General features: G+C 51.7%; 1 protein-coding gene across 2 annotated transcripts; it reads right to left on the bottom strand.

Annotated features, from left to right (window-relative positions):
• On the bottom strand, window positions 1-6,088 carry TRNP1 (TMF1 regulated nuclear protein 1). 2 transcript variants are annotated; one of them, XM_037017786.2, is made up of 2 exons: window positions 5,113-6,088; window positions 1-760 (listed from the first exon to the last, which is right to left on the bottom strand). In XM_037017786.2, the coding sequence occupies exon 1, from the start codon at window positions 5,996-5,998 to the stop codon at window positions 5,291-5,293; it is 708 nt and encodes a 235-aa protein (XP_036873681.1). In that variant the 5' UTR covers window positions 5,999-6,088; the 3' UTR covers window positions 1-760; window positions 5,113-5,290. The 2 variants fall into 2 exon arrangements, with proteins under 2 accessions (XP_036873681.1, XP_036873679.1); XM_037017784.2 differs by having other exon boundaries at window positions 5,131-6,088.
• Window positions 6,089-12,141: the final 6,053 nt, after the last annotated feature.

The following is a 12,141-nucleotide window of genomic DNA, read 5'->3' as shown; positions in this document are numbered from 1 at the left end:
TATTTGTCTTGCATGACTGAAATTTATTCTTCCTGAATATGTAAATTAGGGACAGATTCCATATACATTCATTTTGCAGAATTCTACAAGTTCTGGGTTTTGTGTGAGTAAATGTGCCCCCCTTCTATGTTGAGGATATTTGAATAAATATGCTTCTTTTTTCACTTAAAACTTTACTTATAATTTTTATGTTGCCACCACCTCTTTGTGAGAAAGAGGTGTGCCCCCAGGAGTGAGCAGCTGATCACCTTTCTGAGGGGCCACAGGTACTCCCACATGGTGAGGGCAAGGACAGAGGGTGAGGAGAACTGAGAGATCCCTGACCAATGTTTTCCCTCAAACAGGCCTCCCAGTGTTGTTAGACTGAGAAGTGATGGCATCTTCCAAAATGAGGACCCCAGCTGTGCTGTGACTTAAGAATGATGACTGTGTTAAAAAGAAATCCTTTTCATCTTCACATTGGAAATGTTTGCTGCGCTCTTAAATAAGTTGACTGTGTCTTGGAGGGCCTGTTGTAACATTTCCAATTGTACAGTACAAGCCACAGTCAGATTGTGGCATGTTTAAAGGAATTCATAGTATAGGCAGCTTCCCCATAATCTAGCCCCTTGTCACTAAAATGCTGGGCTCTTGCGAAGAAAGGAGGGTGCCAGGCTGGGTAGCGTGATTTGAGAAGTCTTCCTGAAGGAGGCGTTCAGGGAAGGAGCAGGATCCAGGAGTCCAGATCCATAGAACGGAGGCTCTGAGGAACTGGGAGGAGCTGGAAAGAATAATTTCAAGAGCTGTAATTACCTCTTTCTCACAGCCACCCAGCACCACCCAAACTCTTCAACATACACCTCCTTAAGAGGGGCCCTTGTGGAGAGAAGGTGTGGGGGCAATATTATGGATCAGGGCTCTGCTGGCTCCCATCCAGAAGGGATGGGGGCTCCTGGGGTGAGCAGAGGTTCCCTTGGGCCTTTGTCCTTGGCCAGGATCCCCACTGGTCTGAGAAGCTGGAATGGAATGTTCCAGGGATGAATAGCCTGCCCCCTTCTTCACCTCTCCCCTTAAGGAGTTCCTCAGGGCCTGTAGTCGGGGGATAAGGGAGACCGTTCCAGGAATTCCTGATATGGCAATGCTCTGGAGAAGCAAAGGCCCACGTTGCCTGGGGGCTCTGTCCTGGCAGCCTCTCCTGAGGTAGGCAGATTGGCTCCATCAAACATGTAAGATCCCCACTATGTGCGAGGCATTCAGTGTGATTGCTCATTTACTTACACACACACACACCAGAAACTGGCTCAGAGAAGGCAAATCATTTGCCCAAGGTCTCTCAACTGAGAAGTTCCAGGTCAGGACTGAATCCCAGGTCTGTTCCGTTCCATGCCTGGGGCACTCTCTGCTCCACCAGGAAGCCTGTCACCTCCTTCCTATACCATTACAAGCTCTTTCCTCTCCTTGGCACCAAAATTCCAGCCCAGGTGTGCAAGGAGAGGAGGCAGCCCTCCACGGGGAACCCAGGCCCCATCAGCCTTGCCCTGCCCTTGCCTGAAGCCAGGTGTGCTGACTCAGCCTGACTCTCCCCCGAAGAGCCCAAACAACCAGGCTGGGGTGCCGACCTCTGGGGGTGCACCCAGACCTTGGGGCAGCCCCTTCTGCCACTCCTCCAGTGCCTCATCACATCCCCCCTCCCAGATCCAAGGACCAGGAGTCACTGTACCCAGATATAAAGGATGGGAGCCCAGAAATCCCCCCAAATAGAGCCCTCATCAGCCTGACACATGACAATCCTTATGTTTAAGGGATACCCGAGTTAGGGTTCTATGTCCATGGGCAAGCTGCCTGCCCTCCCTTACTCCCCGTTTCCTCATCTGTGGAAATGGGGATAATAACCCCTACTTTGCAGATTCTAACAGATAATGGGTGTAAAGTGCTTAGCACAGTGCCTGGAGTAGAGGAGGTGGTTAATATATTATTCCAGAGTCAAGGATTCCCTTCCCCCATCGCTGCTGGACAGGGTGCGGTCAAGGACTAATGGAGAAACAGGCTGGGGATCTTCCACTTTCCCCAAGTATCTCCTCCCCTGCAGGATGTAAAGGAGCTTCTTTACGTCTGAGAAGCTGGGCTGCCTGCGTTTTTCTCCAGAAATCTGTCAGGGAAAGGGATCCTCCAAGACTGCCCACTGAAGGTTTCGAGCACCTTAGCTGAGGCCTGTTACATTGGCCTCATCTCCAGGAAGCTACCTTGGTCTCCAGCTGACAACCAGAGGGTCGTTCTGGTCAATTATCAGTGTGACAAATTTGTGAGGAGTGCAATGACTCTGGGCTTTTAGGCAAATGGTGATCGCAAACAGGGGCAACCTCTCTTTCCAGGTGGTCCCTGATGTTTTGGGCCCACCCCAACCAGAGGACCCCCTTTGCACCCCTTCCTTAAGTGACTGCCACTATCTGCTCCTTCTGCCAGACCCTTGAAACTCAGGGCTTAGTAAGCCTCGGCGCCACTGAGAAGGGGCTGATTGTGGGTGGGGACACTAGGGACCAATCCTGCTCGGCCACACCCTCCAGGGCCCGGAAGCAGCCCCACACTGCCCTCTGGTGGCTGGGCCCAGAGACACCTTCATTTGGCTTGGGCCAGCTGAGAGGGAAGGGGCTTATGGAAAGCAGGGGTATGTCCCAGACTAGAACCCTGAACTGTTCCCCCAGCCACAGGCACTGGCTTTAAGAAGGCCCCTGTTCCCCTCATTTCCTTTTGCTGAGATTTACTGGTGAGCATTGATGCCCTCAATGCCCAAGTCCCTCAAGATCCCCTGTATTTGGTCCACCCCTCAGGGATGGGGGCCATGAAGAAAATGTTCAGGAAGCTGTGGGGGTTAGGGGTCAGTCTTCTGACTAGCGGCTATGCTTATTTGTGCTGGACTAAGAACAGCCCTCCAACAACACAAAGTGCCCTGCCCATAGAGGGCCCTCAGGGATGGTGACTGCCAGGGAAGGCTGCCTAGAGGGCCGGAGACACATCCCTTTAGAGACCCTCTGAGTCAGTGCTGCTTTCTGAGCCCCTGGACTGAGTACATACCAGTTTGTTGATGGAGGAGAAAATGGAGCCTTCTAGAGGGGGTCCTGGGTGAGCCAAGCAGAGGTGGGAAGGTGACTTTTATTAGTTGACAAGGGATACTGGACAGAATATTGAACCAACGACTAGGGTTCAAGTCACTGAGTGCTATCTGCCCTGGCCAAGGTCCTTGGTGAGCATCCGGAAGTGGAGGGAGGGGACAGAGCTGCCTGCGACACCAGGACCGATCTCCATTTCCCACACAGACACTACTCTCTCCAGCAAGAACTATCTAATTTCCTACCCACTCCCCTCCCTTCAGATCACGACAAAGCTGATTACTAATAAATCCCAGAGAAAGGCAAAATTGTGATGGCACAGAGCACTTTACACCATTAGCTAAAAGCTTCTCTAGACCAAGTGTCTTCTCCCATGCAACCGAGAAAACAAACAGTCCTGGCTGCGGCCCAACACTGCGGCCTGAGCTCCTCACTGTGTCACCTCCAAAAGGTCCTTGTTCTCTCCAGGCCTTTAGACCTGAAATGACCAGGGTAGCTTCAGCAGGTTCTCCCTCTCCGGAGAGGCCAGAGGATGCAAGGGCCCCTCACTGCTCTCCTGGTTCCAAGCTCTCTCAGAGTCTCTCAGACCTCCTCCCAGCTAAAAATGGGTTCAGGAAGGCCTGGCCGTTAGCTGAGAAATCACCTAAAAAATACAGTACCTGGGGAGGAAGCTCCCCTAGGGCTCTGCCTTTCAGAGTAGTGCACCTGACCCTCAGGACTGTAAGATTAGATTAAAACCAGATTCCTGCGACTCTGGCATTCTCATTCCTACCCTCTTCTCCCCATTCCAAAGCCCTGAAATGCAGAGGGACAGCTATGTTCAGAGAAGGTTAGGGGAAATTGGCCCAAAGTGGGGTGCAGAATTGTTCTAGATCACAGCAGACAGTCTGAACATTGGCTCTCTCCAGCCCCTGCCTGGGCAGAGAAGAGACACTCACAGGTCTGGGACCTAGTTCTATCTTTTGCTGGCATGTGACCTTTCCACTCTGTAAAATGAAGGCTTTATATTAGCTCCTGGCCCCACAAGCAAAAGCAGTGCCCATTTCAGGTGTGATTTAAGAAAATTAAGTATTCCTGCATGGGTTATTCGAGAAGACGACAGACCTTTGTCTCACTACAGCCCTTCTAGGAGATGAAGATACTCACTTGACAAAAAGCCAAGGGAAACTGCAGTCAACTCAAATGGTGAGGAGCAAAGGAGCCCCCAGGCCATCCATAGCTGAGTGGGAGCAAGGAAATGGGACTGAAGGCACGTGGACAGGAAGAAAAGCAGATCTTATTTCAAGTCTGGCCCTTTAAGGCCTGCTTTTCTAGAAGCTGATGACACACCTGCCCCCTTGGGGCCTGTTAAAGGCTCCATCCCTAACAGAGCCAACTTACAGACAGGTTGGGAGGGGGGCTGTAGGGGTGCAGGTGAGGCTCTAGGCAGTTACCAAACACCCCACCTTAGTTATCTAAGTCAGGCAGTACTCGTAGGGAAGCGAAGCTGCAAGAAAGATCTGTCTCCTAGAAATGGAAGGGCCTAAGTATAACTATGATAAGAACAAATCCTCGACCTCCCTGGGACTCCATCTCCCCCAAAGGGAAATAGGAGACAGAAGTTTAGAGAGGAGAATTCAATGGTACATTGCTATGCCAGCCTTCACCCCATCCTAGAACCTCATTATTCTGTCTCCCAAAGGTAAAGATCTGGGCGGTGCCAAGAAGCAGCAGCTTCAAGGGCCAAGACTCTTCTTACAGCCCCAAGGGACCCAGGGAAGGAAACGCAGGTGGAGGTGGGGTGGGGGGTGCTGCGTCAGTTTGTTAAAAGTTTGCTGGCAAGTATTTCCTGGGATCTGAGCACCCTCAATTTGTCCAACTCCATAATGGGGACTTGGTGCTACCACATCACTCCCCAGGAGGTCTGGGAGAGACGGCAAAAGAAAGTGGACGGAGCTTTATTAGGGACCCAGTGGACTCCAGGAGCCCCAGGGAAGGGAAATTTCCGGCCCTGCGCCACCCCGCCCGGCCTGCCCCTCGGACGCACCAGCCGCTAAGACCACACCTCAGCCTCCTTTACCGGGCCCTTGGCCCCGGACAGTCTCTTCCTGTGATCTGTCAGTCCGCCCATCACCGACACCGCCCATCCAGCCGGCGTCCGCAGTCCGTCGATCCGCACCTCGGCGGTGGTCCGTCGCGGGCGGCTAGGGGTCACCGCGCTGAGGTCAGCGCTGGGGGGAAGCGGGGCCGCGGGGCGGACTTCGGCGGAAGGGTGAGTCGGGCTCAGGGCCATGGCCCCGCCGCAGGCGCCCGGCGCCCCAGGGCACGCAGCTTCCCAGGCCCAGCGCCGAGGCGAGCAGCGCGGGCGGGCGGCCGCGGCGGCCGCGGCGCGAGCCCTTCTTGAGGCGCGACCCGTGAGCCGCCAGGTAGAGCTCTGCCTGCGCCACGCCGCCGCCTAGGCGGCCCAGGCTCTCGGCGCGGTGCGCCAGGCGCAGCTCCGCCGCCAGAAAGACGCGGTGCAGCTGCAGCACACGGCTCTCCAGCTCCGACACCAGGCGCCGGCGGCCCTCCACTTCCAGTAGTCGCCGCCGCGCTTCGGCCAGCTCCAGCGCCCGGCCCCCTGTTCCCGCCGCGGCGGCGGCCGCCGCCACCACCACGCCGGCGCCCGCGCCCCCTGCCGGCCCGGCGCCTCCCGCGGCCCCGCTAGTGCCTAGGCGCCACGGCTGCAGCTCCTGCCCCTCCGCTGAGCCCTCCCACGCCGGGGCTGCCTCCCGCAGCGGTGAGGCCTGAGCCGGGGTCGCAGTCAAGGTCGGAGTTGAGGGCGGGGGGTGAGGGGATGACAGGGGCTCCCGGGGCGGCGGCGGGGGCGACCCTGGTTCCGCCGTCCCTTCCTGGGCCCCGGGGCCGCAGGCGCTGATGCGGCAGCCCGGCATCCCCCGCCCCCCGGCGGTCTACAGCTGTGGGCCCGAGAGTCTGACCGGCCACCCCCGTCCGAGGGAGAATAGAAGCAACGACCAAGAAAGGGACGAGGCCGCAGCTCCCACGCGAGCGCTAAGCCAGCAGCAGATGCCTTTTATAGAACATGGGGCGGAGAGATGGACAGAATAGCCAATCAGAGAGTGGCATACCCCGGACCCTCCTCCCCTGCTCCTCCCTTTCAAGACCCTGCCCAAGTTCTCGGTCGCTCCTTCGTCCCTATCTGCTCTGCCAGAGCACCAGTCCCCGTCCAACTCGCCCAAAATCTGGGGTGGAAAGAGGACAGAATCTTCTCTGATCTGGTTCCCTGAATCATAAGTTTTGGTAGCTGGTGCTTAGAAATCATGGACTCCAGCCCCCACCTGGGAAAGGGTTTTGCCTAACGCCACACTATGTGACAGAGTCTGGACCAGAACTCAGGAGACTTGACTCCTCGCACAGTGCTCCTTCCCTACTGCACGCTGCCCCTTGACCGAATACGTTCTGCCTGGTTTTTCTGGGTCACAAGTCTCTCCAGGACGCCTTCTCCAATGTCCCAGCGCCTGTGGAAAGGTTAAGGCAGAAGGGCGACCAGCTTCCCGGTGTGATCTGTCGGATTGCACCCCCGTCAGGCAGACCTTCACTTGCAAAACCAACCAAAGGGCTGCAGCTGAGCCTGGCGCGGTTTTCACAAACCTTGGTGGCCCACCAGAGGATCCCTGAACCCCACGGTGTGCAAAATTCTTTCCAGGACACAGCTCCTATTTGCTCTGCCCAATAGGTCCTGCCTGCACATTTTACACAGGAGGAGGACACCCAGAAGGTGCAGTGGTGTCTTGCCCAAGGTCACATTGCCAGTCGGTGGCCGAATCTGGACCACTGAATGGAACCAGCTCAGCCGTTCATGCCTTCTAGGGCCTCAGATACCTGAGTCTTCTGTCACTGAGGAACTCTTCTTAACTAGGACTTTAAGTCAACCTTGAAAAATGATAAGACTGAGCCCTGCTCATTTTCCCCCAAGCAGAAGTGACTCTGCCATACCTGCTCCAAGCATGGGCCCAGACGCCATGGCCCTGCCTCAGTTTCCATCCATTTGAAGGTGTCATCATAGATGGGAGGTCTCTGTGGTGGGCAGGGGCAGGGACTGGAGGGCCAGAAATCAGCTCTGAGACCTACTGGGAAGACCCTCCCTAAACGCAGGTCTCAGGAGGTGAGCCTGCAAAGGTGTGGCCAGAGTGGCTACTGCCCCAGACTGAAAGGAGGCCCATGTGGGAGCTGCACTTGCTTGATATGGAGGAAGATGGAGCCCCGCCCACGTGTTCTCTAAGTGCTTTCAGGTTCCTTAGATTGAATGATGGGACTTGTGGGCGAAACAGCTTGGCTCCTGAAAGGCTGCTCAGAAGGGGCTCAGAGAGGAGGGAGGGGTCCATAGGGTGCCCCAAGTTCCGTGAAGAGGAAGGGAGGGGGACTTAGAAGGAGGGATGAGTGGGAGGGCGTCAGGGACCAGGAGTAGTGGAGGCCCAGGGATGGGGAGACGGGGGCTCAGTGAGGGCAAGAAAAGGGGTTAAGGGAATCTGATGGGCTTAACGGAGGGGGAAAGGGGTTAGTAGCCGCACTGGTGCTAGAAGAGGCTCACAGAAGAAAAAGGGAGAGTCAGTGAGGGGTGGGTGCTCAGGGAGTCGGAAGGGCTTAATGGCTCAGGAGCTACCAGGTTGCCACCGACAAGAAGGAATGCCCTGCTGAATGGTGTCATTCATTTAAATGGTATCCTTTGTGTCATCAAATCTTCTTTCTCTATGCAGAAGTGCGCCCCCTTCACTGTGGGGAGATCGACAGGTTGCCTGCAATTGACAGGCCAATCACTGCTCCCAACTTCTGGGGGATGAATCAAGGGAAACGAGTCCAGAACTTACCCTCCACCCCATGCCACCCCCATCAGCCAGATCCAGAGAACCAGTCAGATCTAACTTCAAATCCCACACCCACACTGTCCATCTAGGTGACCTTGGGCAAGTTGTTTCTTTGAATAGGAAGAGATACTCAACCTCCATTTATTGAAGGGATGAATGTTCTCTATATCCTCACAGCCTCCCAAAGAGAGAGGCATCAGCAGCCTTTCCTTCCTCATGAGAAAGGAAAGCCCAGAGAAGTGAAGAGGCTTGCCCAAGGTCACACAGTTGATAAGTGGCCAAGCAAGGATTTAAATAGATCTGCTTTCATCCAAAATCATCCTTTATCTCCCTGTTATTCCCTGATATGTCCCCTATTCTCTATGGCATTTTCCACAAGTAATAGATATATATGCATCCCTTTATTTACTCAGTCTCTCCCCTTTGCCTGGTTTTGCTTATTATTTCAATCCCCTGAAGTTAAGTAGAGTGCCTGGTCGCATAAGGCACTCAATAAATGCTCATTTGTATTGACAAATAATGCAGGAGTAGAGCTTGTAGAGAATGGAGAAGCCTCCTTTTCTATCCATTAATTTATTTATTATTTCACTCATTCAATAAACTTGGGCTGGCTGCTGGAGGAACAGCAATAATCAGATGGCGCCCTGCCCTTGGGAAGCACACAGTCTAGGGGGATGGCAGTTCAGTGAGCTATCTACTGAAGTGGGAGAGACATTGATGCTACGAGAACACAAAGCAGACACTGAGCTCAGCTGGATGGTGAGGGATCAGGGAGAGGAGATGATATTTAAACTGAGACCTGAAGGATGAATCAAAGTGAGTGATTCACAAATGGTGGAGGACGGAAAGGGAGAAGGATTCAAGATAGGAACACTCTGTGCACAGGGCCAGAGGTGAGAGAAGTCTGGTATCTGCCAGCTTCCATCCCAGCTTCCTTACCACTCCCGGGAGTGGATGGGGGCCACAGCCAACTACCTCTTAAGGCACAGCCAGCCTGGCATATACAATATTTGGAGTAAGGGAATATAATTTTAAATTATAATTATTATTGTTTCTTTCTGATCTTTGTAAAAGTTACGTATCCCTTTTGTAGAAAAGATGGGACACAGAGAGAATACTAAAATACAATAAAAGAATAGGGAGAGAAAAGGCATCTGGAATTAGAGACTTGAGAGTGAATTGAATCTCAGTCCTTTCCTAGCCATGCAACACTGAGAAAGGAGCTTTTTCTCTCTGAGGAATGGAGCTGCCAATATGATGGCACTGACAAGGACACAGACTGATGCAAGGACTTGTCCAAGACCTCACAGGCTGGCCATACCTGTCTGTGGTCTGAGGCAGAGGCCAAGAAAGAGAAGACATAGCCTAGGGGGACCTGGTTCCAGAGTCCTGTCCATTTCATTCATGCTCCTCCCAGGAGAGCAGTCAGCAGAAACAAAGCCCTACAGAGGGCATGGTTAGTGTGGCTGTGGCTCAAAGCAGGATCCCCTCCATCCGCTGAGAGTGGGGTGGGGCAGGAGGTCAAGGCCTGAGGAGTCTACTTCCATCCCAGCCTAGAAGATTCCAGGCCTCGCTAAGAGATCCAACCCCTCCCTTTCAGTCTCTTCCTGGCAACCTGGCCTGCCACCCTCTAGGATGTGATATCAGTTTAATAATTCAGCAGATGCAGACAAAGATAGCAGCTCTGAAAATAACCCAGCTAGTCCCCAGCCTCCATCTCCTCTTTCCCTGGCAGACTCCCTTGCCCTGCCCCCAAGGTTGCCCCACACACCTGTCAGTGCCCCTGCCTGCCAACAGGTACCTGATTCGACACCTTCTCTTCCTTATTCTAGTCCTTCTCCTTCTCCACCCTTTCTCTTTCTCTCCATTCTCATATTAGAGCTTTTGTATTCATTACAGCTTAAAGGAATCTTGTGCTAGAAGTCAGAAGACTTGGGTTTAATTCATTATGTGGACTTGAGCAAGTCACTTCTCTCTAAGCCTCTGTTCCCACATTTGAACGTGACCTCTGGATTCCCAAATGCGGCAGGAACAATGGGGGGTGGCAAAATTTGGACAGGGGACTGAATGTCTTTCCCAGGAAGGCACAACTGTGGCATCAGTGCCACCTCAGTCCACACCCCCACAATCCATCCTACAGCTCCATCCAGAGAGCTCACAGGTTTTGTTTTTAATTTTTCCTGTGATGAAAATTGTGCCCTCATTATTATTCCTAGAATAAAGGCTGTGACTTGTGTTCATGATGGATGTAGCAGGTTCCTTGTGCTTTTGGTGCTTCATCACATTTCTGACAAGTAGAAATTTTACTTCCCTCTGGGAATTTGGAAAGAGCACTACCCTCCCCCTTTGAAGCTTTGCTCAAATTACTCCACCTTTATGGGTCTCAGTTTTCACATCTCTAAAGTGGCCTGGTGTTGAAAAGTAAGGAGGACAATGTAAGACTCTGTGATCCCTTGTTTGTAAGCTCCAAAGGGGTAAGATTGCTGTTCATGCATTCATTCAGCAGCATAATTATGCACTTAGTATGCACCAGCCATTGTGTAAGTTGCTAGGGGTGCAGCAGTAAATTAAAACAGCACAGTCCCTTGAAGCTTACATTTCAGAAATCAAAATAGTTAAATCCCAAGATGTGCCATGAAAAAATAATTAAATACTAGCTAACAGTTAGTGCTTACTCCATTCCAGGTACTAACCCTATGAGGTACTATTGTTAGCATACCTCATTTTATAGATGAGAAAACTGAAGGACAGACTGGTTAAGTCAGTGTAGCCAGGGTCACATGGTCAAGGAGTGGCCAAGCAAGGATTCAACACCCAGGCAGTCTGCTTCCAGAGCCTGTTTTCTTTTTTTTTTTTAAGGTTTTATTATTTTTTTAATTAAGGTATGATTGATATACACTCTTATGAAGGTTTCACATGAAAAAACAATGTGGTTACTACATTTACCCATATTACCAAGTCCCCACCCATACCCCAATGCAGTCACTGTTCATCAGTGTAGTAAGATGCCACAGATCCACTATGTGCCTTCTCTGTGATACACTGTTCTCCCCGTGATCCCCCACACCATGTGTACTAAACATAATACCCCTCAGTCCCCTTCTCCCTCCCTCCCCACCCGCCCTCCCACACCCCTCCCCTTTGGTAAACACTAATTCATTCTTGGAGTCTCCAGAGCCTGTTTTCATCCTGATGCCACAGTGCTTCCCTAGACATTATGAACAAGAATAAACTGGTGACATGATAGACAGTAGAATCAGGGGGGGCTTCTCCTTAGGAAGTGACATTTAAGCTGAAACCTGGAAAACAGTAAGAATTCTAACATTAAGCTGAGACCTTTCTTGCTGAAAAATGAGCAAGAGTCAGTTGTGCTGAATTGAGGACAGCGATTTCCCAGCAGAAAAAAATAGTATGTGCAAAGGTCCTGAGACAGAAAGATTAGTGTAAACCAGCAGGAGAATGGGCAGAGCTGAGGTCAGAGGGGCAGGCTGGGCCTGGAGATCAGGGTGAGGATTTTGGATTTTACTCTGAGTGCAGGGGAAGCTTTTGAAAGGTTTAAGTAGGGATCAACATGATTCTGATTTGTTTTTTAAAGTTCATGCTGTTTGCTGTGTCTAGAATGAACTGCAAGGGAGCCAGAGGGGAAGAGGGAGACCAGCCAGGAGATCACTGCAGTAATCGGTTGAGAGAGGATGGTGGCTACGCCAGTTGTTATGGCAAGATCTGGGAGGGGGACGGATTTGAGTTTTATTTGGGAACTGAGAGGACTTGTGGATGGATTCATGTGGAGGTGAGGGAATGCCCTCTAGGTTAGTGGCTGGAGCAGCAGAATGGGTTGTGAAGCCCTTGGTTGAGATGGGAAAGACCAGACCAAGGAAGGGACAGGTTTAGTGGAGAAATCAAGGTCAAGAGTTGTCTTTTTTTCCCCCTAAATGATACTATTTGTTATTATTTATTACAGTAGGAACAATAGGAGTCTATGGGAATAGCCCAATTTCTCATTTTGTAGTCCAGCTAAGAAATATACTTTGAAAGAGGAATGCATTCAGCTTCAAAGGTAGGAAAATTATTTGAAATAATGGCATTAACCTAGCATTCAGATAATATGGTTTGAATTTCTGTGCATTGAAAAATGAAAGTTTGACTTGTAAAATCATGTTCATTAAGTATCAGTCTGATATGGAAAAGCAAAACTGATAAAAAAAATAATA

This window comes from Manis javanica, chromosome 4 (assembly GCF_040802235.1).
Source record: "Manis javanica isolate MJ-LG chromosome 4, MJ_LKY, whole genome shotgun sequence".
NCBI lineage: Eukaryota > Metazoa > Chordata > Mammalia > Pholidota > Manidae > Manis > Manis javanica.
This window is presented reverse-complemented; position numbering and strand designations above follow the sequence as displayed.